The sequence below is a fragment of the Dromiciops gliroides genome, chromosome 2 (genome assembly GCF_019393635.1).
Source record: "Dromiciops gliroides isolate mDroGli1 chromosome 2, mDroGli1.pri, whole genome shotgun sequence".
Taxonomy (NCBI): domain Eukaryota; kingdom Metazoa; phylum Chordata; class Mammalia; order Microbiotheria; family Microbiotheriidae; genus Dromiciops; species Dromiciops gliroides.
The window spans coordinates 177,202,636-177,226,419 of record NC_057862.1 but is presented as its reverse complement, the minus strand read 5'-3'; the positions used below and the strand labels follow the sequence as shown (position 1 = coordinate 177,226,419).

The following is a 23,784-nucleotide window of genomic DNA, read 5'->3' as shown; positions in this document are numbered from 1 at the left end:
AACTGCAAATGTCCCTAAATGCTGCATTTAGGATGAGCCCACCTAACCATTCCCAGAAAGGTATACCTATGTTCAAATGGGAAGGTGGACCATAACTTCCTATGCTTATATACAGTCATACATTTGCATTCACCTCTGTATGTGCCGTCACCTATTTAAGTGATTATATACTCAAACACATATGTTTATACTGGGATCATAGATCTGAAATTGGAAGGGGCCTCAGAGGCCACCTGATAGCAACTCTTTTCATTTTACACATGAGGAAACTGAGGTCCAGTGAGGTCAAGAAATTTGCCCATGGTCAGACAGGTGGTAATCATCTTTGTGTTGTTGTTAGTGTTATCTAGTCTTTAACCTGAAGAGAACTGAGCTACTTTTACTACCCAGGGCCAACTCTGGAGATATTGGAGCCCTGAGATACAAATAAACATTTGCATCTTGGAGATATAAATAAAGCTATAACAGTGGCATATTTATAGCATATATTCTAGATACACATAGCTATAGATATCCAGATATAGCATTTCTTTAAGAGATATCATTTTTGGACTCCTTTTAGTACATGGAGTCTTGAGCTACCACCTGATTGGCCAGGGTCTTAAGCCAGTACTGAGTCCAAAGGACAATGATCATGTTGATGATGATGCACATAATGGTGGTGGTGATGAAGATATATCTATATAGTACTTTACAGTTGAACCTCACAACAACCCTATGAACTAAGTACTACATATATTATTATCCTCATTTTACAGATAGGAAAACTCAGGTTGATAGAGGTGAAATGACTTGTCTATGGTTGCACTGTTAGAAAATATCAACTGTGAGGGGCAGCTAGGTGGCGCAGTGGATAGAGCACCGGCCCTGGATTCAGGAGTACCTGAGTTCAAATCTGGCCTCAGACACTTAACACTTACTAGCTGTGTGACCCTGGGCAAGTCACTTAACCCCAATTGCCTCACTAAAAAAAAAAAAAGAAAGAAAGAAAAAAAAAAAGAAAATATCAACTGTGGTATTTGAAGCAAGGTCCTCTGATATCTGTCTCTTTTGACTACACAGTGTCGTCTATCATGACATTTCTGAAAACCAAGAGGTTTTGTCAGCACCTTTTTACTGGAATATACTTCAAAATATCAAGAATGTTCTTACTACCCAGACTGTCTTCATTCTTTCCTTTTTTCAGAATACAGTAAAAAACGTGTGTATAGACAAAACACCTTCATAATATTTTTTGCTCCCCAATAACTTATAAAGCACTTTAAAAGTTGCAAAGCATTTTCCCATAACAAATACGTGAAACAGATAGTACAATATTATCCCCATTTTACAGACAAGAGCATTAAGATTCATAAAGATTATAGGATTGCCCATGGACACATGGCTAGTAAGCATAAGAACCAGCCATTTAACCTCAGGCCTCCTAGCTCCAAGGTCAGTGCTTCTTCCTCAGTGATATTCAGCCATCTTGATCTCTAATGTACACTTTCTACCAGTGCTGATAAGGAGAGGATTTTTCCCCCAAGCCCCACATTTTTCCATCTGGCTAGACTTAGATATACCTGAGACAGGTTTTGGCCAATAAGATTCCCCTCTCCAGATTCAGCTTTGGCCCCAAGGTTTTCTAAACACCAACCTATATTCAAGTACTTTGACCTTTCAGGGATAGAATGATCTCTTCTCTATTTTATAAGAAAACCTGCAAAGTTAGGTAATGAACCTCTGAGATATCTGCCTCTGTTCATCTGGGAGAGAAGGCCCCTAGCCTTGTATCTAAGTAAATCAGATCCCACATTGTCCATAAATTTGAATTGTGTCTTCATTCTCATCTTTCTCCAAGGAAATAAGGACCTCCCTAAACCAGACAGGGTAATAAGAACTCCATGAACTCACCCTCCAGCCTCACCAGGGTCCTCCATTGTCAAGACACAGGTCTGATAGCCTAATTCCAAGCAGAGGTGAGAAAAGAAAGCTGGCAAAGCTGAGTCGATCCTCTTTCAAGCTGCTTGTTCTTACTGGAGGCAGTGCAATGCAGTGGACTCCAAGCTCTGAAATCAGAGGACCTGGGCTCAAACCCTGATTCTGCTTCTTCCTACCTGTGTGACGTTAGATAAATCATTTAACTCCCTCTGGGCCTGGCCTCAGTTTCCTCATCTGTAAAAAATAAAAGGTATTGAACTAAATGTCTTTAGAGGCTTCTTCCATCTTTACGACCCTAATTAGGTAATGTCAAGACATCATAATGCTAGTGTTCTATCTTTTTTACTGGTTGGAGCTACTTCCCCTTCTAAAGTCTTACTCTGATCCTTCATAATGGCATGGAGTTGATCCTTTCTGGCTATTCCAGATGAGAACAAGCTTTTCCGGGTCCTACCAAATTGGAAAAGCTTCAGGTATCAACCCAGGGACAATTTCATGCCTGTAATTGAAGGACCAGCCTACCTATTTTTTGGAAGGACTCATCATCAGTCATAATAACTCATGAAGATCATCTATCTACAAAGTTGCCAAAGAACTGCAATCTGCATTGCTGGGGGAGTTCCCATATGGATAAATAATAATAACTCACACTTCTATAGTGCCTTCAAGCTCATAAAACACATTCTGGATGAAATCAGCAGTCCTAGAAGTATTAAAGAAATATGGCTGCCTCGTGCTCAGAAGGATTCCAGATGGTGCTTTGCTAGATACAAGGTGTGAAGGGCAAGCTCATCTTGTTGGATTCAGTCCTGACTGTGCCCATGCCTTTGGAAATAAATGAAGCTAATAGACAATGATACAGTGGAGGATGTCCCTGTGGTCAAATCATAAGATAGAGACATAAGGTAGAGAAGATAGAAAGCTTCTGACTTTGGAGATGAGTAGGTCCTCACCTACTGATAGTAGCAAATCACAGAATGACGCATCCTTTCTGCACCATGGGTTCTTAGTCTTTTTAGTTTCATGAATCCCTTTTATATACAGGTGAAGTGTATGGAGCCCTTATCACAATGATGTTTTTAAATGCATAAAATAAAATACTTAAGATGACAAAGAAAACCAATTATATCTAAATATAGTTGTCAAAATATTAAAAACAAATTCATGGACCCTGCTTCAAGAATCCCTAGACACAGGGGCAGCTAGGTGGCGCAGTGGATAAAGCACCAGACCTGGTTTCAGAAGAACCTGAGTTCAAATCCAGCCTCAGACACTTGACACTTACTAGCTGTGTGACCCTGGGCAAGTCACTTAACCCCCACTGCCCTGCCCCAAAAAGAAAAAAGAATCCCTAGACAAAGAAAGGAAATTAATAACCAAAGAAGCCATGCCCAGCAAGGAAGAGGCAGAAACATCTTCTGGGTAAAGGAATTCAGCTTAGCAGCTCTTGAAAGAGTGGATCCCTACCTGGCTGACTCCATTGACAACTTGATCCATAGAAGAGACCTCACTTTTTCCAAGGGCATGTCCTTTGGACAGAGGTTGCACATAGAAAATAAACCAAATCAAATACGTTCATGGCCAATCAAGTGGAATCTGGGATTCAACACCTGTCCTAAACCCTAACTTCTCACTGACTTTCCTCTCCAGGATCCTCCTCCTCCTCCTCCTCCTCCTTTATCCAGCTTAATCCTGAGTCTCTGAAGCTCAAAACTGAAGATTTTTACAAAAGGATATGCAAATAGAGCACCTCTGCTTCCTGTTGAGCTTCTGCCAAGATCTTTGCCTGGCAGTTGTAGGAGGGGAAAAAGAAACCACACTTCTCAGCCATTCACATTCCCAGTCTCAAGCATAACTTCATGTCATCAACATGCTCTTAGGGGTAAGGCTCATCTTTATTCTAACTCTTTTCCTAGGTAATTATTTTGTATGGATTGATATAGACACACTTATTAAGAACATACTATAGGGAGCAGCTAGGTGGCACAGTGGATAAAGCACCGGCCCTGGATTCAAAAGGACCTGAGTTCAAATCCAACCTCAGACACTTGACACTTACTAGCTCTGTGACCTTGGGCAAGTCACTTAACCCCCATTGTCCTGATTGGGATACAAAGAAATGAAGCAACCTCTGCCCTCATGGACCTTTATTGTTGTTGAGTCATTTTTCAATTGTATCCAACTTTTTATGATCTTATTTAGGGTTTTCTTGGCAAAGATACTGAAGTGGTTTGTCATTTTCTTCTCCAGATCATTTTACAGATGAGGAACTGAAGCAGACAGGGTTAAGTGACTTGCCCAGGGTCACACAGCTAGCAAGTGCCTGAGGCTAGAATTGAACTCATGAAGAAAAGTCTTCCTGACTCCAGGCCTGCACTTAATTGCATTTTATCTTTTACAGCAGAAATGTCAAATTCACCCCTGGTGGGCTCTATGCAAGTCAGCAAACTGCTCCCTATCAAGTGTGGCCTAAGCCAGATTAAGATATAACTGGGAAATGTTTGACAAAACAAATAAAAATACAGTACAATATAGATAACATTCACTTGTGGTTTTCTAAGTCGAAATGCAGCTGCAGGGATCTGTTTCTATTTGACTTTGACACCACTACATTAGAGCATTCCAGTGAAATGCTGGGTTATAGTAGGTTTCCATCATTTTGATTCTTTTCTTATGTTTTTAATTATCAGGTATCCAAATAAAAGTCCAGTATTCGGAATATGGAGGGAAGGCTAAAAAGTAAATAGGAGCCTCTAAAAGCACTCCTATATAGGCTTTGGGATTCAACATCATGGATTATTAAATGGACTTGTATCAATGGGTCTCCTATATCATCACTAATGGGGCTACTAAATCACACACAATCATTTTGTTTTGGGGTATTTTGGGGGGGTTGTTTTTGTTTTTGTTTTTCGGGGCAATGGGGGTTAAGTGACTTGCCCAGGGTCACACAGCTAGGTAAGTGTCAAGTGTCTAAGGCCAGATTTGAACTCAGGTCATCCTGAATCCAGGGCCGATGCTTTATCCACTGTGCCACCTAGCTGCCCCATACACAATCATTTTGAAGCAAAGGCAGACTGTCTCCAGAAATAGTATGAATAATTTGCTACATTTGCAAATTAATAATCTGAAAATAGAAGACAACACTAAGTATCACTGTGCAGAATCAGAGACCAGGCTAAAACCATCTCCTATTACCTTTCTGATGGATCTTTCCAAAGAGGTTCTAGCCAGCTCAGCCCAGATCCGTAACATCTTGCATCTAAGTTTACTGAACCTAGAGAAGCAGTGTAATACGGTGGAAAGAACATTATGGCATTTAGAGTCCAAAGACCAGGATTTGAGTCCTGGTTTCAACACTATCTGTGCAATCCTGAGCAAATCAGTGAGCCTCAGTTTCCTTATCTGTAAAATGAGGATAAAAATATTTGCATTAGCTATCCCACTGGGTTGTTATAAATATAAGGCATTCCATAATTATAAGTGGTTATTATTTTATTAAAATGTTAGTTTATCAATCTAACATACTATCCCTCAGGCTTGGAATTGTCTCCCACCTCACCTCCACCTCTTAGAATTCTTAGCTCCCTTCAAGGCTTGATTCATATATCTTTCCAGATTCCCCCCACAGTTGTCAATGTTCTCCCTCCCAAAATTACTTTGTACTTACTTTAATTCACTTTACAATTTACAAACAAAAAAATTGCAAAGAAAAGTGTATTTTCCAGCTCCCCCAGTAGATTGAAAGCTCCTTCAAGGCAAGGACTGTTTTTGTCTTTGTATCTATCCTCAGCACCCAGAATAGTGGCTTGTATATGGCAGGCACTTCATAAATGCTTACTGGATTGAATTGAATTGAATTGAATTGAACTGAACTGAAATTAACTAAAAGTTTTCAATCCAGTTCTGTGGTGGGTATCCCCATTTGTTAGGCAACAAATTTCCTTTCCATTCCCTCAGGGTTTCTGACTTATTCATACGTATATATATATATCAGGGTTTCTGACTTATTCATACGTATATATATATACGTCCATTCCCCCTGGCCTGCCCTTTCAGAATTGACAACCCTTTCTTTATCTTTTGCAGTGTCCATGCACAAATCAGATAATCTGTTTCCTATTGATTCTCCATGGACAGTGTTCCTCCATTGCTATCCTCTACACTAAACTGCTATAAGGGGTTCATAGATGAAATATCAAAAGGGTTGGGAACTCTTGATTAGTTAAACATAATGCAAGCTGAAAGTGTTGCCAATGTGACTGCTATTTTGCATCCAATCACTCATCTGATTTCTTCTCAGGCTTCTTTTCTTAAATATTTGGAGACTTTTTCCTTGGACTTCTCCTTTTCTAATGACTTGATCTTTTCCTTAAAGAAACTCATGAGTCTTTGCTACTCTCTTTACATAGAAGACTTTCTAGTCTATCTTTCCACTTAAATTTCGTCATTGAATCAACCTGACTTCCCCCAACTACAAGCATGCTGGTCTCTGAACTCTGAGTCATTTCCCTCTTAACATTGAGGTGATGAAGTGATGCAAACCAACCCCTTCCACTTCCTGTTTGAGTCACATAGCACTCCATTTTCCTACTCATATCCCCATAAGTCTGGGACACCACACCACCACTGATGTATCTGCAGTGGGCCTACCTTCCTGCAATCTGCCCACAGGGCATTGGTACAGGATTTCACCTGGCTCTCATTGTCATCCTGAGTCTTTACAAAGGTAAGGCTCTCTGAAGGACCTGACTCAGACCTGGGAGATTCCAAAGTGTCCTGCTCCTAGAGTAGTGGGTGGAAGGGAAAGGTTGTCAGACATTAGATGATGACAGCAAAGCTACCATCAATTCTATGCTCCAAAATTACCAGCAATGAGGAAGCAAATCTTCCCTAAATTTTTATTTACAACACTTTGTGATAAACTAAGTGATCAATCAATCTTTATTAAGGGTCTTAATATATGCAAGGCACTGTGCTAGGTACTGGGCATACAAGTAGAAAGAATGAAACAATCCTTACAGAGTTTATGGTCTAATGCCTGGATTCTTAAACTATGGGTCATGACCCCATATGGGGTCATGTAACTGAAATGTGAGGATCACAAAAAAATTTGACAACAACAAAAGATTATGTATATCTGTTTTATATACCTATATACCCTGGGTCACGTAAAAATTTCTCTGGCAAAGAGGGGTCACAAGTGGAAAAAGTTTAAGAAGCCCTGCTCTAATGGGAGAGATAATACATCCATATATAAGTAGCATAAATACAAATTATTAAAAATACAGGGTACCTTTGGAAGGAGTTGAGAATGTCAAGAAAGTTTTCATCCAGAATATGGTACTTGAGCTGCATCTTAAAGAAGGAGACTCTAAGAGGTGGAGAGAAGGAGGGAAAGCATCCAAGGCAAATAAGATAGGCAGTGAAAAGGAATGGAAAAAAGAAATGTTGTGTATGAGAAATAGACACATCGGTTTGGTTGGATCACAAAACGCCATTGAGGTGGGAAAGAGTGGTAGAGGTCCAGTTGCGTAGGGCTTTAAAAAGTAAACCAGGAAATTTATCATCTATTCTACATGCAAAAGGAAGCCCCTGGGTAGACTGAGCAGAAAATCACATGGGCAGACTTATACTTAGGGAAAATTACTTTGGCAAATCAACTTGAAATTGAACTCACATGTCGGTGAGAGGAGAGAGTCTGGTTCAATGTTTCTGTTTTTTCAGGTGTTTGGGCCCAAGTTAAGTTGGAGCAAAGTGGAAATGAGATAAAAGAAATTGGACAGTCTGTGCGTTTCTCCTGTAAAGTAACAGGAGTCATATTTGAAAATACCTGGATTTACTGGTACCGCCAGGCACAGGGAAGGACATTGGAATACATAAGCTTTACGTTTGGTGATGAAAGCAGTACACATATCTCAGATACAATGCAAAGGAACACCTTCATCTCTACACATTCCTTCAGTAACCTAGTCTACTTAGAAATGAAAGACCTGGAGCAAGAAGATTCAGCTGTGTACTACTGCGGAGTCCCACAACAAGGAGAAGAAAGCTGACTCTAGACCCAAAATCTTCCCTAGATTTGAGTGGATTTGGTCAAATAACTCAACAGCCTATCACTGACCACCAATATCTTCAATGAAGGTTGTCTCTGTCTCCAATGGAAGCCATTTTAGTAGAATATGTTTCGGGAGGATCGAGACTGCCTTATTTGGCATTCGTGAGCCCACAGTGTCTAGCACAGTCCCTGGTATATATTAGGTACTTAATAAAAGAATCGTGTGATTGATTGGAAACCAAGTCAATTGGCTTCTCTGTCTCCAGAACAATATATCACTTAGTTCTAAGTACCCTTAGAAGATAATTTCCTTTCTCAATGATTGTTTAGCTGGTTCAGAAAGCATAGTGTAGGAGGAAAGAGTACTAAGTGTATAGTCAGGAGGCCCCTGTGATCATATCCTGTTTCTAATTTTTACTAGCTGTGTGACTTTAGACATCTCATTTCACTTCTCACTTCATGTCCTTAGTTTCATCATCTTGTAGAATAGTGATAATAATGCTTGCCTGACCAACCTCACAAAATTGGTGTGATCAAAAGAAAACAGTTAGTAAATCTTAAGTGTTAGAAAGATACATGCTATTATTTCCATGTAGATCAGGGGTTCTTAAGTTTTTTGTAGTGTACCCTATGGATCCCTTCTCAGAATGATATTTTAGGTGGCACAGTGGCTAGAGCAACAGGCCTGGAGTCAGGAAACTCATCTTCCTGAGTTCAAATCTGGCCTCAGACACTTACTAGCTGTGTGACCCTGAGCAAGTCACATAACTTTGTTTGCCTCAGTATTCTCATCTTTAAATTAGCTGGAGAAGAAAATAGCAAGCTATTCCAGTATCTTTGCCAAATTGGGTCATGGAGAGTTGGACATGGCTGAAATGACTATACAACAACCACAGCAATTACAAAGAAAAGCAGTTATATCCAAAAAAAAATTTAAACCAAGTTCACTCACTTCCAAAAGACTAATGATGGAAATGTTATCCACATCCAGAGAAAGAACTGATGAAGTCTGAATGCAGATTGAAGCATACTATTTTCACTTTGGGGGGGGGGGGTTCATTTTTTTTTCTTTTTCTTCTGTTTCTTCTTTCACAACACAACTAATGTGGAAATATGTCTAACATGATTGAACAGGTATAACCTATATCAGATTGCTTGCTGTCTTGAGGAGGGGGAAGAAGAGGGGAGGAAAGGAAAAAAATTTGGAACTAGTTCAACTTCCTTTTTTCCTTTTATCTAATTATCTAAATATTCCCCTTTTTTACTCAGTTAAATATTCAAATAAAACCTCCCTCCTCTCCTCTTCAACTTATTTTGTTTGTTAATTTTTAAATTTCATTTTCTATGTCCTTTTCTGAAAAGGATTTCTTTCCCTCATTCTCATAATTATTTCTCCTTCGTTTCTGTCTATTTTAGATTTTATCCTTTGGTTCACAGCCCTTATGCTTATTTATTCCTTCTTTAGTCTTTATACTCCTACTGCAATTAGGAATTCCAAGGTTCCCATTTTTCTGAATTGTTCCTTTGTTATTGCCATGTCGATCTTGTCATATGGCTTCATTTTTTTGTCTTGCCTCACTCTTAGAAATGCCAATTCCTTCTGGTGAGAGAAAGGATGGAAATATTTCTCAATGGTAGAAATTTTACCATATGCCTGATTATAACATTCGTTACTACTCTGGGCCCTCCTCCATGATAACTTTTTTCCTATTTTCCATGAAATCTCTGTGAGTCCATTTCCTCCAACTTTCTGGGTGTCAGATACCCCCAAGAGCTCTGATTCCCCTTCTTCTGAGGTAGGATGCATGGTATCACTAAGTGCAAAATCTCTACAGACTATACCCATTATAAGGTTGCCATCTCAATTTCTAGAATATCTCTTTTCCCGCATGGAACCATTCTTCAGTAGAACCTCTTCCCAAATACTGAACAAAATGTTTCCCTGTATTCCAGTCTCTCCCTTTGCCTCCTCACCAATTCTGTGGTAGGCTCTTATTTTCCCTTCATTGCTAACCTTTGGCTTGATTATATTATGTTACATTTTCTTCTCTGTCTTCTTTCTCCCCTCTTCTCTTTTATAAAAGTGCCCTATGACTCTCAGTTTAGTACCAAAAATAACATTGATTGATCTACAGACAAGCTGTGGTGAGATTTAGTACGTGATGTTTCAAGTCTGTTTCTCGACCATGTATCCTCATGTACTTGTTAACTCTTGTTAATTTTGTTGTTGATGATGTTGTTGAACCCATAGGTTCATTATCTTTTTACTTTTTTGTTCTTTTTTTCTTAGTAGCTTATTTTTGTTATCTGTTTTTTCATTGGATCCTATATTTATTTATTGACTTTCCTTGTGTTTCTGTTGTCTGAGGTATTTGAAAACAAACAATTTGTTCAGTTCTGGTTTTCTTTTTAGGAATGATTTGAACATTGCTTTTTTTATTGAATGTCCATCTTTTTTCACTAATGAGTAGGCTCAGGTTTGCAAAGTATGTCGTCTTGGGTTGTATCTTGAGCTCCTTTCTTCTTTGGAACACATTGTTCTTTTTCTTCTTGCAGTTTTGGTAGGTACAGAATAGTCTTGTGTTATTTGAATTTCCTTTCATTTTTATTTGAAGTTCTTTCTCCTGGTTGCTTAAAGAATCTGTTCTTTGTCATTAGAATAATTAAATTGAAATACTGTGTGACTTTGAGTTTGTAGCATTGCTTGTTTTTGTTTGTTTGTTTTTCCTAGAAGTAATCTGTGTATTCTTTAAACTGAAATTTTGTTTTCTGTGTTCAGAAGTTCTGGACAGTTTTCTTTTATTGTTGTTTGAATTATGAGTTTTAGGGAGTTTTTTACTCATTGTGTCCTTCTTCAAAATCTATAGTCCTTAAACTTTTTCTATGCATCCTATTGTTGAGATAAATGTTTTGCTTATACAGAGATCATGTTTTCTTTTAATACTGTTACTTTTCACTTCTCTTCTTCCAAAAGAGCACATATGTGTTTCCATATTCCTAGTCAGTCCTATTCTCTTTTGTCTCCTTGATGAGTTTGCCACCATGGATTCAAGTTTTTCTATTCTGGTTTTTATTTCTGCTGTTCAGGCTACAAATTCTGCTTACGTGATTCTTATTTCTCTTTTCTTATGATTAAGAGACATCTGTGTGGGTTTTCATTCTCTCTTTGGAATATACAGGGTCTTCTCATTAGGTATTGATTCATTTTCCTTTGCCTTACAATATTTATTCATAGATATCTGAATTCATTTAGTTAATCTGGAAGTCATATTCCCTTCTGTTATTAATATCTTCCCTGTTGGCTTATCCCCTTATGTTCAAAGTCTTTAATTAAGATTTATTTCTCCTACCCATATCTTAGGTAATTTTGATGTTTTCATTATATGTCCCTATTTTTCACTTTCTGACTCCTTCTTCTTTGATGGTGGTTACTCTGAAGGTTGGACTTCAAAGCTGTTTCAATCTCCTCCCTCCCTGGGGAATTAACATTTCATTGGCCAACTTCTGTAACTCTGATGACTTCTAGGGGGATAAAAACTGACCCCAGCTTGATGTTGGATCCTTCCCTTCAAGCTTCCTGAAGTTCTATTCCTTAGTGCTCTAAGTACTATTGATAGCACTAAGTTCAACTGTACTGCAGAGCAAGCTTCTGCCTTTTGGTTTTCTTTGGGTTAGGGAGAAGAAAGAATGTTGATTTCTGTTGCAAACTTGTGGGTCAGTTTCTACACCACTGACAAGAGCATGATGGCTGATGGGGAAAATCATGCTGAGCAAAAATGTTAGAGGCTAGGGATGAGCCCTTCTGATCTGCTGTTAATTCCCTAGGGTTTTAACTCACAGTGTCTTAGACAGAAGAGACAAGTGAGATTGCTTTATCTTACATATAATTCCTATTCTGGAGAAGTTTGAAAGGTTGTAAGAATCAGATAAAGTATCTAGTCCTCTATTTTATTATCACATGACCCAAAAGTTTTCCAATTTATTTTAAAAGAATTATTTATTTAGGGCAGCTCTATGGGAAGTGGGAGGGGGTAATACCTGGCACATAATAAGCTTTTAACAAATTCTTCTTGACTTGTTGACAGGGAGGAAAGGGTTATTTGTCAAACACAAAAGATATCAATAAAAATGTATTTTAAAAAATAAGTACTGCAGCCTGGGTGATAGAGTGGTTGCTGTTGCACGTCCTGGCTTAATAGCCTTAATATCCATAGTAGTAGTTTAGTATACTCTTAATAAATAGTTATTAAATTGTTGAATTAGAAAAGCACAGAGGAGGGGGCACCTAGGTGGCACAGAGGATAGAGTACTGGCCCTGGAGTCAGGAGTACCTGAGTTCAAATCTGGCCTCAGACACTTAACACTTACTAGCTGTGTGACCCTGGGCAAGTCACTTAACCCCAATTGCTTCACTGGGAAAAAAAAAAAAAAGAAAAGCACAGAGGAAGCATTCTCTGCCACCACCAACCCCAGGGCTTATCCTCTGTGTGAAGATTTTGACTATCAGTGGTTTAGGCATTATTTTATTTAAGTAAATATATGGTTTCTTTGACTTCAAGGTCCCATTTCTATAGTCTACAATGGGATCTTGAGGAAAGCATTCCTTGGTCTACAGTATATAGTTCTGGTATATAATCATCTGTGCTTGCCCCATATCCATCCATCCACCTTCCCCCACCAGAGAATCGGCACCCTCCTACTGATCCCCATCACTCAGAAATGCAAAAGACCCTGCTTAATTATGAATCCACTTGGTAAGACCAGAGTTATAGTCATAGATTTATAGCCAGACCTTAGAGACCATCAAGGCTAACCTCCTCATTTCACGGATGAAGAAACTGAACCATACAGAGTTTACTTAACTTGTACATGGTCTCAGAGTTGACGAATATTGGATTTGAAGGAGCATTTGGGTTCCTCACTGCAAAAACAGCGCTCTATCTGCCCTACCAGGTCTGTTTCCCAGAGAAAGCAATAGAAAGTAGAAGAAACAATGGCAGGCAGTGATGGGAAACTTGTCTGCATCTGTTGGTGAGACATCATTCTCACCAGCTTCCTGATTCCACACACAGTCCTGTGGTTCCCGTCCCATAAAGCACCTCACATTTAATTTCCTTTCCAACTCAAAGAACAAAAGCTGATGATTTAAAAGCCAATTCACATACAGATGTGAATTTTGATTGCCAACTATCTACTCAGGAAGTAGCCACCAGAGAAAGTCATGAGAACCAGCTTCATAGTCGTTCCCAGACTTCTGGGTCAATCAACAGTCTAACAACCCCGATGTGATGAGAAAGAGTTGGTGGACTTCATCCCAGGAATCTCCAGCAACTTTGCCTTTTTCTATTAGAAATTAAAGGGCCTATTATAAGTTTCCTTCTAAGTGTTTTGTTTTGTTTTGTTTTGTTTTGTTTTGTTTTGCTGGATTAATATCCCTGATATGGGGGGAAAGCATGTGGGTCCTTAGGATTCCTCTGAAAAGAATTACACTCTCACACAAGACCTAATTAGGAATAAAAGGACAGGTTTATTGGGGTACAAGAGAAACTGGCTGGGAGAAAGGTTTTGCAGGAACAAAATGCTTACCTTACTAGTTTGGGGAGTGCCTTTTTATAGGGTTTAGATGGGGTGGGTAAGAGTCTGTTATTGGGTGAGGGGCTGGGGGTCTTCCAGCATTACTCTGGGGTAGGAGGAATCCCTCGTGAGCGATCTGGTGGTGGGCATCAACTTTGTCCTGATGGGTCTAAGCAGTCTGCTGGTGGGTGGTTCCAGGTGGTCTTCTCCTGGATTTCCTCATCCAGGTGCTCAGGAGGGCTGGAATGTAGGGTGGTGGTCCTGGATCATGCTCAGTTCAATCTGGTGCCATTTATCTCTTTTGGGTGTGTGTGTGTTCTTGATTGAGTTCAAGGAGAGGCCTACTTGATTTCAAGGGAAAACCCCTGAAGTTTCAAGGAAAAAGTTCCTTGAACTCCCCAGAGAACTGTTGGGGTAACTGGGGCCCATAATCCTCCCATGACATCCCTATCCCAACACCTAATAACAATTGTACCCTAGAACTCTATCCAGAGCCCTCTTCTTTTCTCACTTTACACTTTCTCTCTTGGTGTCATGAGTTCCTACGGGTTCAATATAAATAGATAGATAAATAGTGTGATGTAGATTATATATAATCAATTTATAATTTGTATTTATTTACATACTGCATATATAAATACATACACACACATAGATATATAGATACAGATACACAGATGTCTCCCAACACTATATCCAACCCTAATCTCCTTCCTGAGATCTAATCCAATATCACCAACTATTAACAACTGCCTTTTGGACATGTCCCCCATCAACAGCTCAAATTCAACATGTCCAGAATTAAACTCAGTGTCTTCTCTTTTGAATCCACCTCTTATCCAAACTCCTCTAATTCTGATGAGGGCACCACCCTCTTATCAGTCAGGTTCATGACCTTGGAATCATCTTTGGTTCTTCCCACTCCCTCACCACTCTCCATATATAATCAGTTGCCCAGTTTTGTCAATTCTACCTCCACATCATGTCTCTCATCTATTCTCTTTTCTCTGCTCATACCTCAACTATAGACCTTCATTACTCTTCACCTGAACTATACCACAAGCTCTCATATCAGTCATAGTTTCCAGTCTCTTATCTCTGACATATCCTTCAAACAAAGGATAAAATAATATTCACAAGACACAGCATAACCAAGGGATTCCTAAGACACTTCAGTAGCTCCCTATTGACTCTAAGAAAAAATGCAAACTCCTCAGCTTACCACAGGCCTAGTTAAATATGTTTATATTTTTATACATATGTGACCATGCATGTATGTATATATGTACAAGTATATTGTATGTACATGTATGCACACACATCTAAATATACTAAGCTATATACTAGGAACTGGAAGTACCAGAATATCTACATCCTCAAAAAATTTATCATCTAAAAGAGCTATCTCAAAATGGAATGGGGATGCTTTGTGAGGTGAGTTCCTCATAACTTGAAGTATCCAAGAGCATATGCTGTAAAATAGAGGTCTCCTGCACTGGGTTCTTCACTGGACTAGATTATATCAAGGACCCATCCAAGGCTAAATCTACCATTCAATAAAGCTACCTTTTTGTGCTTCTGATTTTTTTATAGTATTTAGCCACAAGAATATTTTCTGTGTAAAGAAACTCTGAGCTGATCTAGACAGTGGAGGGTGGTGAGTGGCAGCATGCCAAGAGATGGCAGATGGAAATATGGTTTTTGTATTACTATATATCAATGTGTGGGTTACACCACAGTGATTGAACTAGGAAGAGTTCATGTTCAAATATTCCCATCTTTACCCTACACTGCTTTTCCAAGGATGGGAGGACTCCAATGTCTACTACAGAGAAGATATTCAAGAATCTTATTCTCCTTAAGCATAATCATTCTTGGTTTTAAATTCTTCTGATGGGGGCAGCTGGGTGGCACAGTGAATAGAGCACCGGCCCTGGAGTCAGGAGGACCTGAGTTCAAATCCAGCCTCAGACACTTGACACTTACTGGCTGTGTGACCCTGGGAAAGTCACTTAACCCCAATTGCCTCACCAAAAAAAAAAATTCTTCTGATGATTATTACTGCCTGTGTGACCTTGAGCAAGTCACCAACTCCCTAGCACTCAGTTTTCTCATCTTTGAAATGAAAAACAGCTAAACTTTGAGGTCTCTTCTACTCCTAGATCTAGGATCCAAATATGTAATGATCCAATTCATAAAGGACTCAAGTCAACAAACATTTGTAGACACTATTAAATTTCATTTGTGTTTTTGTACAAACAGAAGCAATGCAGCCAAAATTAGAAGAGAGGCAGAAATCTGGGAAAAAAATTTTACAGCCAATATTTCTGATAAAGGCCTCATTTCTAAAATATATTGGGAAGTAAATCAAATTTATGAGAATGCAAGTCATTCTCCAAATGAGAAATTGTCAAAGGACATGAACAGGCAGTTTTCAGATGAAGAAATCAAAGCTATCTATTGTCATATGAAAAAATGCTCTAAATCATGATTGATTAGAGAAATGCAAATTAAAACAACTCTGAGGTAAGACCTCACACTTGTCAGATTGACTAATATGACAAAAAAAGAAAATAATAAATGTCAGAGAAGCTGTGGAAAAGCTGGAACACTAATTCATTGTTGGTGGAGCTGTGAACTCATCCAGCCATTCTGTAGAACAATTTGGAACTATGCCCAAAAGGCTATGCATACCCTTTGACCCAGTAATGCCACTACTAAGTCTGTATCCCAAAGAGATCAAAGAGGGAAAAAGATGCACATGTACAAAAATATTTATAGCAGCTCTCTTTGTGGTGGCAAAGAATTGGAAATTGAGGGAATGTCCATCAATTTGGGAATGGCTAAACAAGTTGTGGTATATGAATGTAATGAAATATTATTGTGCTGTAAGAAACTATGATCAGGCAGATTTCAGAGAAACCTGGAAGGACTTACATGAACTGATGCTGAGTGAGATAAGCAGATCCAGGATAACATTGTATACAGTAACAGCAACATTGTGTGATGATCAACTGTGATAGACTTGGCTCTTCTCAATAGTGCAATGATCCAAAACAATTTCAAAGAACTCATGATAGAAAATATCCTCCACATCCAGAAAAAGAACTGTGGATTCGGAATGCAGATTGAACCATACTGTTTCTACTTTTTGGCTGTCTTTTTTTTCTTTTTTGAGGTTTTTCCCTTGTGTTCTGATTCTTCTTTCACAATATGACTAATGTAGAAATATGTTTAATGTGATTGTACATATGTAAGCTATATCATATTGCTTTCCATTTTGAGGAGGGGGAGGGAAGGGAGATGGGAGGAAAATTTGGAACTAAAAATCCTATGAAAACAAATGTTGAAAACTATCTTTACATGTAACTGAAAAATAATAAAATAATTTTATGATTTTTTTTTAAATTTCATTTGCATATGTCAGTGCACTAGGGAGAGTAGTGACTAGAGGTAGTAGAAGAGAATGTCTGATTAAATAATAATAATTAGTAATAATTACTCACACTTTCATAGTGCAGCATGACACTGTGAATAGAGAGCTGGCCTTCAAGTTGGATTCAAGTCTGCCACTAACACAGTGTATGTGTGACCCTGAACAAGTTATTTAACCATTTGATGCTCTATACTAGCTGTCTCAAACTCAAATAAAAAGAGATCCCTGTGGGCCACATGTTGACTCAGCAAGCCACAAATTAACATTATATGTGTTTTATTGTATTTTTATTTATTTTGTAAAACATTTCCCAATTACACTTTAATCTGGTTGGTAACAGGAGTGTTGGAGGCCCATGCACTGCCCTTTGGGTCTCAAGTTTGACACTTCCAAGAACAAAAGACAAACAACAACAATTTTGAACTTCCTCCTATGAATCCTGTGAATCTGTACTGTGATAGACAATACTATATCATTGTCCCCTTTTTTCTATTCTGTTCCTTTTGAATAAAGTAGATCCTTCCATAAGTACATTCCAGTAAGAGTGTTGATTCTGTCAGCAATCCTATAAGGTAGTTACCAGACATATTATTATCCTTGTTTTGTAGATACGATGGCTAAGGGTCAGAGAAGTTAAATTATTTGCCCAAGGTCACATGTCCAGTTAGTGACTGAAATACTTAAACCCAGGTCTTTTTTCTGCCTCCAAAACCAGAAATCTTATACCATTCTACTTGGAAAGCAAACATATTGTCAGAGTGTTGTGGTAAAAAAGTGAAAGTTTTTTTAACAAGTTGGTTAGGATAACTGAAAGACACCAGTTTTTGAAGGACCACCCTTTCGGGGAGGAGACCATGAAGAACCACCAGTCCGTCTGCTAAGCACTCCACTTCCGGGGTGCGAGCTTAAAAGGCAAGAAGAGAACGGAAGTGATGTCTTTTTCCACTCTCCTTGCCCGCTGGCTTGCTCTGCACACACAGACGCTGACTCAGGTTCAACTCGGCCTGGTCCTCCGTAACAGCACGTGCTTGACGCGGTTCTCAGTCTCGGAGGTGGTCTTGGGTTTTTGGTGAGTTCTATATGGAATATAGACTAAGCTTAGATCTAAGACTGTTTGTATTTCTACTTTCCTATCTCTCTAATCAACATCGCCTTGTTTTGTTGGCTAAGTAATTCCCAAACAATAAAATCTCTAACTAAAGCTCAGAGGCTTCTTTCACTTACTGGTCTGGGATATATATAAGGGAAAGGTTAAAGGGGAGTTTAATGCTCTTGTATCCAATTTTAAATCTCACAGTATGACAATCTCAAAACACCAGGGTCAAAAAGCCTCTAATACAAATATATGGAATTATGAGGAAATGTTTTATAGGCACCATCAGGGACATGGTTATCAGTAGAATAGTTGATGACCACACATTCATTGCCAAATTCCTGTGGTCTTCTCTGTGCCTCAGAGTATGGCAATATGGATCAACACATGAGACTTCCCCAAGGAATGATGCTTTGCTGTTGCTCTGACAGTTCAACCCATTTCCTCTCTGACTCCTTTATTATACTTTAGAAGGAATATTTGCAAGGGTGTCCAGAATGGACCAGGCAGGATTACAAGGGGACTAAAAGGCATAACACATATGGATTTATAGAAGGAAGCAGAGTAATTTAGACTGGAAAAGACAAGGCAAGGGGAACATGGTTACTGTCTTCAAATACCTGAAGGACCATCATATAGAAGAAAGAGTAGATTTATGCTACATGGCCCCAGAAAACTGAATATACTATCAAACTCAGTTGTTGGGGTGCTGAACTGCTTCTCTTTCTCTCTCTCCCTCCCTCCCTCTCTCTCTCTCCCAAGAAAGGTTCTCTGGGTAGGTGGGGGACAAGTAAAGGACATATTTGGAGAAGGCAAAACAATAAACAACTTAATAATACAATGACTAACCATGATTTCAGAGAGCCAATGATGAAGCTTGCTACCCATCTCCTGGCAGAAAGATAATGGACTCAAGATATAGAATTGGACAAACATTTTTTGATGTGGTCACTAGGGGAATTTGTTTTGCTTGACTATGCATATTTATTGCAAATGTTTAGTTTTTCTTTTTTTCTTTTCATTGGGAGGAAGTAATCAGTCAATAAGCATTTATCAAGTACTTACTATGTGTCAAGCACTGTACTAAGCACTTGTAGAAAGGAGGGAAAAATTAACATTTGTCAGTTGGAAATTTTAAAAGATATCTCAAGAAAAATTTTAAAGAAAAAAATGCTAGGATTTGACTAATATGACTTCCTCCTGTCTAGATAACAACATTTGTCTAACTTAGAGCAGGAGTCCGTGAATTTAAGTTGTTTGGGGGGTTTTTCGATAACTATTTTAATATAATTTGTTTCCTTTGTAATCCTATGCATTTTATTTAAAAGCATTTCTCTGAGAAGGGATCTCTAGGTTTCACCAGACTTCCAAGGTGTGCATAACCAAAAAAAAAAAAAAGGTTAAGCATTCCTGAAGTATTAAGAAATCAGACATTTACATAGTGCTTTGCAATTCTCAAAGCATTTGATTCACAACAACATTGTGAGGCTAATTGTATGAGTACCTTCATTTTACAAAGAAACTTGAAGTTCAAGGACATGAAAAGACATGGCCCTGGTCACACTGTTGGTAAATGATTGAGACAAGCCTTCTCATACTAAATCCAGTATTATTCCACAAATCAAAGCATTAAACAGTTCCTGGTGAGTTCTTGTGGCCACAAATATGCATTTCTTTATAAGACTCCTGATCATGAGGCTTCATGAACTTCTACATCATTTGCCTCCACTAGGGTTCTACTGGAGCCCACTCCCTTCTGGTCTTTAAGATCTCTGGCTGACATCCAACACACAACAAAACAACAGATTAGGAGTTTCAGGGATTGATTTAATCCCATTTCAACAAAATGTCTTATGTTCTTTCTATGTAAGAAGCAATATGCTAAGCATTGGTGGTAAAAAGATGACTCAGTCCTTGTGGAGTATATCATCTAATACAGCTGTCAAAAATGCCATAGACTGCTTTGTGGGGTGAGTTCCTCATAGGTTGACACAAATAAAAGGCAAAAGCAGTCCCTGCTTCCAAGGTGCTCAAATTCTAATAGGGGAGACATCATGCAAATAATTATTGTCATCCAAGAGACATACAGTGCAAATGGAAGGTAATGTTAGAGGGAAGGGACTAGCAATAAGAAAAATGAAATAAGGCCTCCTATAGAAGGTAGGATTTGAACTGAAGGAAACTAGGGAGCTAGGAGGTGGTAGGAAGGAGAGAGAGCATTCCAGGCAAGAGGAACATCCAGTGCAGAGACACCCTGGGGGGAGATGGAGCATCATACATGAAGAATGGCAAGAAGGCTAATGTTTCTGGATCATAGATTTTCTGGAAATGAGTATGAGAGGTAAAAAAAATGGAAAAGCAGAAAGGAAGCCATGGAGTTGCAAAGGACTTTAATACCAAAGAAAGAATTGCTAGTAGCAGAATGTCAAGGGAAGGCAAAAATAAAAAAGGATTTTGTATCTCTGTATAGCATTGTGCTTTATGCATAGCATGGTAGCCAAGACCACTGAGGTCTTACTGGAAAGCTGCCAGCATTCCTCCCTCTGCAGTTTCTTATCAACAGTAATGGTCCAGAAGGGGATAAGGAGGGAGGGTGAAAGAAGGGAGGGCAGAGTGGGGGAGGGGGCACTCAGAAGCAAAACACTTTTGAGGACGGATAGAAGATAGAGTAAATACCATGGGAAGGGAATAGGATGGAGGGAAACAGTTAACAACAGTAACTGTGAAAAATTTTTTGAAGCAGAGGCAAGAGTAATGGAAGATGATGATGATGGTTGATGATGGATTGATGGATTGATGATGATTGAAAGAAGATGAAAATTGATGAGGATTGGTTGATTGATGAGGAGGAGGATTGAAAGAAGGAGGATTGATTGACAATGATGAGAACTGACTAAGGATAATGATGAGGGTTGATGGATGATGCTTGATTGATGCTTGATGATGATGATGGCAAAAATGTATGGTACTGATTTTGCTGGGATATTGTGAAGAAAATTCTTTGTCAAGTTTAAGGTACTATATAAAAGTCATCTATTACTGTTGTTGTGATAATCAACCTTATGGGTTCATTATAAGGAAATCTCTCCTTAAAGTACTATATGAATATTATAGCCAAATTCCAGAGCTCTCAGGTCAAGGAGAAAATATTGCAAGCAGCCAGAAAGAAACAATTCAAGTATTGTGGAGTCACTGTCAGGATAACACAAGATCAGGCAGCTTCTACATTAAAGGATCAGAGGGCTTAGAATATGATATTCCAGAGGCCAAAGGAACTGGGATTACAACCAAGAATCACCTACCAGCAAAACTGAGCATAATCCTTCAGGGGGGAAATGGGAATTCAATGAAAGAGAGGACTTTCAGGCATTCTTGAGGAAAAGACCTGAGCTGAATAGAAAATTTGACTTTCAAATACAAGACCCTAGAGAAGCATAAAAAAGGTAAACAGAAAAAAGAAATCATAAGCGATATTAAATGGTTAAACTCTTTCAATTCCTACATGGGGGGGGGCAGCTAGGTGGCTCAGTGGATAAAGCACTGGCCCTGGATTCAGGACGAACTGAGTTCAAATCCGGCCTCAGATACTTGACACTTACTAGCTGTGTAACCCTGGGCAACTCACTTAACCCTCATTGCCCTGCAAAAACAAAAACAAAAACAAAACATAAATTTCTACATGGAAAGATGATATTTGTAAGTAACTCATAAGAACTTTCTCATTATTAGGGCAGCTCGATGGAGTATATTTAGACAGAGGGCAGAGGTGTGAATTGAATATGAAGGGATGATATCTTTTAAAAAAATAAAATTAAGGGGTGAGGGGAAATGCGCTGGGAGAAAGGGAAAGGGGGAGGTGGAATGAAGTAAAGTATCTCACATAAAAGAAATAAGAAAAAGCTTATACAGTGGAGGGGAAGATGGGGGAGGTGCTGGGGAGTAAGTGAACCTTACTCTCATCATAATTGGCTCAAAGAGGGAATAACATACACATTCAATTGGGTATAGTAATTTATCTTACCCTGCAGGAAAGTAGGAGGGGAAGGGGATAAGGGGGGAAGTGATAGAAGGGAGGGCAGATAGGGAGAGGGGGTAGTCAGAAGCAAAACAGTTTTGAGGAGGAACAGGGTGAAAGAAGATAGAAAAAAGAGTAAATGTCATGGGGAGGAAATAGGATAGAGGGAAATACAGTTAGCAATAGTAAATGTGAAAAAAATTTGAAGCAAGTTTGTCGGACAGGCCTCATTTCACAAACACATAGGGAACTGAGTCAAATTTAATAAAATAAGAGCGATTCTACAATTAATAGGTGATCAAAAGATAAGAAGTTTTCAAATGAAATAATCAAAGCTACCTATAGCCATATGAAAAAAAATGTTCTAACACTATTGATTGGAGAGATGCAGGGGTACTACCTCATACCTATTAAATTGGATAACAGGACAGCAAAGGAAAATGACAGATGTTGTAGGGAATATGGGGGAAATGAGACATTAAAGTACTCTTGGTGAAGTTGTAAACTGTTCAAACATTCTGTAGAGTAATTTGAAACTGTGGCCAAAGGGCTATAAAAACCATGTATACTCTTTGACCTAGTAATACAACTACTAAGTCAGTATCCAAAAAAAAGATAAAAAACAAAAAGTTGAATTTAAAATTGAGGAGATGCCTATCAATTGGGGAATGGCTGAACAAACTGTGGGATGAGATTATGATAAAACACTATTGTGCTATAAGAAATGATGAGCAGGATGCTATCAAAAAAAACCTGGAAAGACTTACATAAGTTGATGCAAAGTAAAATTTACTGTATACAAATAACAGCAATATTGTAAGATCAACTGTGAATGACTTAGCTATTTTCAGCAATACAATGATCCAAAACAGCTCTGAAGAACTTATGAAAAATGCAATCCATCTCCAGAGAAAGAACTGATGGTGTCTGAATACAGATTGAAGAATAATTTTTTTAGTTCCTTTTTCTTAAGGGTTTTTTTTTTGTCTGTTTGCCTTTACAACCTGACTAATGTGGACATGTTTTGCATGACTATACATGTTTAACATATCGAATTGCTTGCATTCTTAAGGGAGGTGGGGAGGGAGGGAGGAAGAGAATTTGGAAGACAAAAGTTTTTTAAAATCTATGTTAAGAATTGTTTTTACATGTAATTTGAGGGGCAGCTAGGTGGCGCAGTGGATAAGGCACCAGCCTTGGATTCTGTAGGACCTGAGTTCAAACCCAGCCTCAGACACTTACTAGCTGTGTGACCCTGGGCAAGTCACTTAACCCCATTGCCCTGCAAAAAAAAAAAATTGCTTCATGTAATTTGAAAAAAATAAAATTCTAAATTCTAAGGAAAAAAAGAAGCAGTACAAAGACACTCTCAAGGACTCTGAAGAACTTCAGTATCAATTGTGAGACATGATTAATGCTGTTGAAGGACCACCCAGAATGGTGTATTCACTTCAAAGGAGCTGCACTTCATGAGCAAAGCAAAATCACAATAGCACAAAGAAAACATGAGTTCACAAATTCAGAACTATCTCGAATCACAAATGTTCCACTGGACTACTTGTGCCTGACTTGTAGGAGAGCCTTCCAAACTCATATTGGACTGACTGGCTAAAACCCTGACCCCAACATCGTGATGTCATTGGTCCTCTTTGAAAACAAAAGAAAAAAACAACATTCTAGACATGGGT

At 38.7% G+C, this 23,784-nt stretch overlaps 1 protein-coding gene and 1 gene segment (V, D, J or C); both read left to right on the top strand.

Annotated features, from left to right (window-relative positions):
- The window catches only part of LOC122738458, a 285,606-nt gene that overhangs the window by 106,745 nt on the left and 155,077 nt on the right, over positions 1–23,784 (top strand).
- LOC122740374 (T cell receptor alpha chain MC.7.G5-like) overlaps positions 1–23,784 on the top strand; it is a 72,397-nt gene that overhangs the window by 19,424 nt on the left and 29,189 nt on the right. The window contains exon 3 of the mRNA XM_043982481.1: positions 11,984–11,999. Coding sequence (XP_043838416.1) covers positions 11,984–11,999 — 16 coding nt within the window. The remainder of the gene's footprint in view (positions 1–11,983; positions 12,000–23,784) is intronic.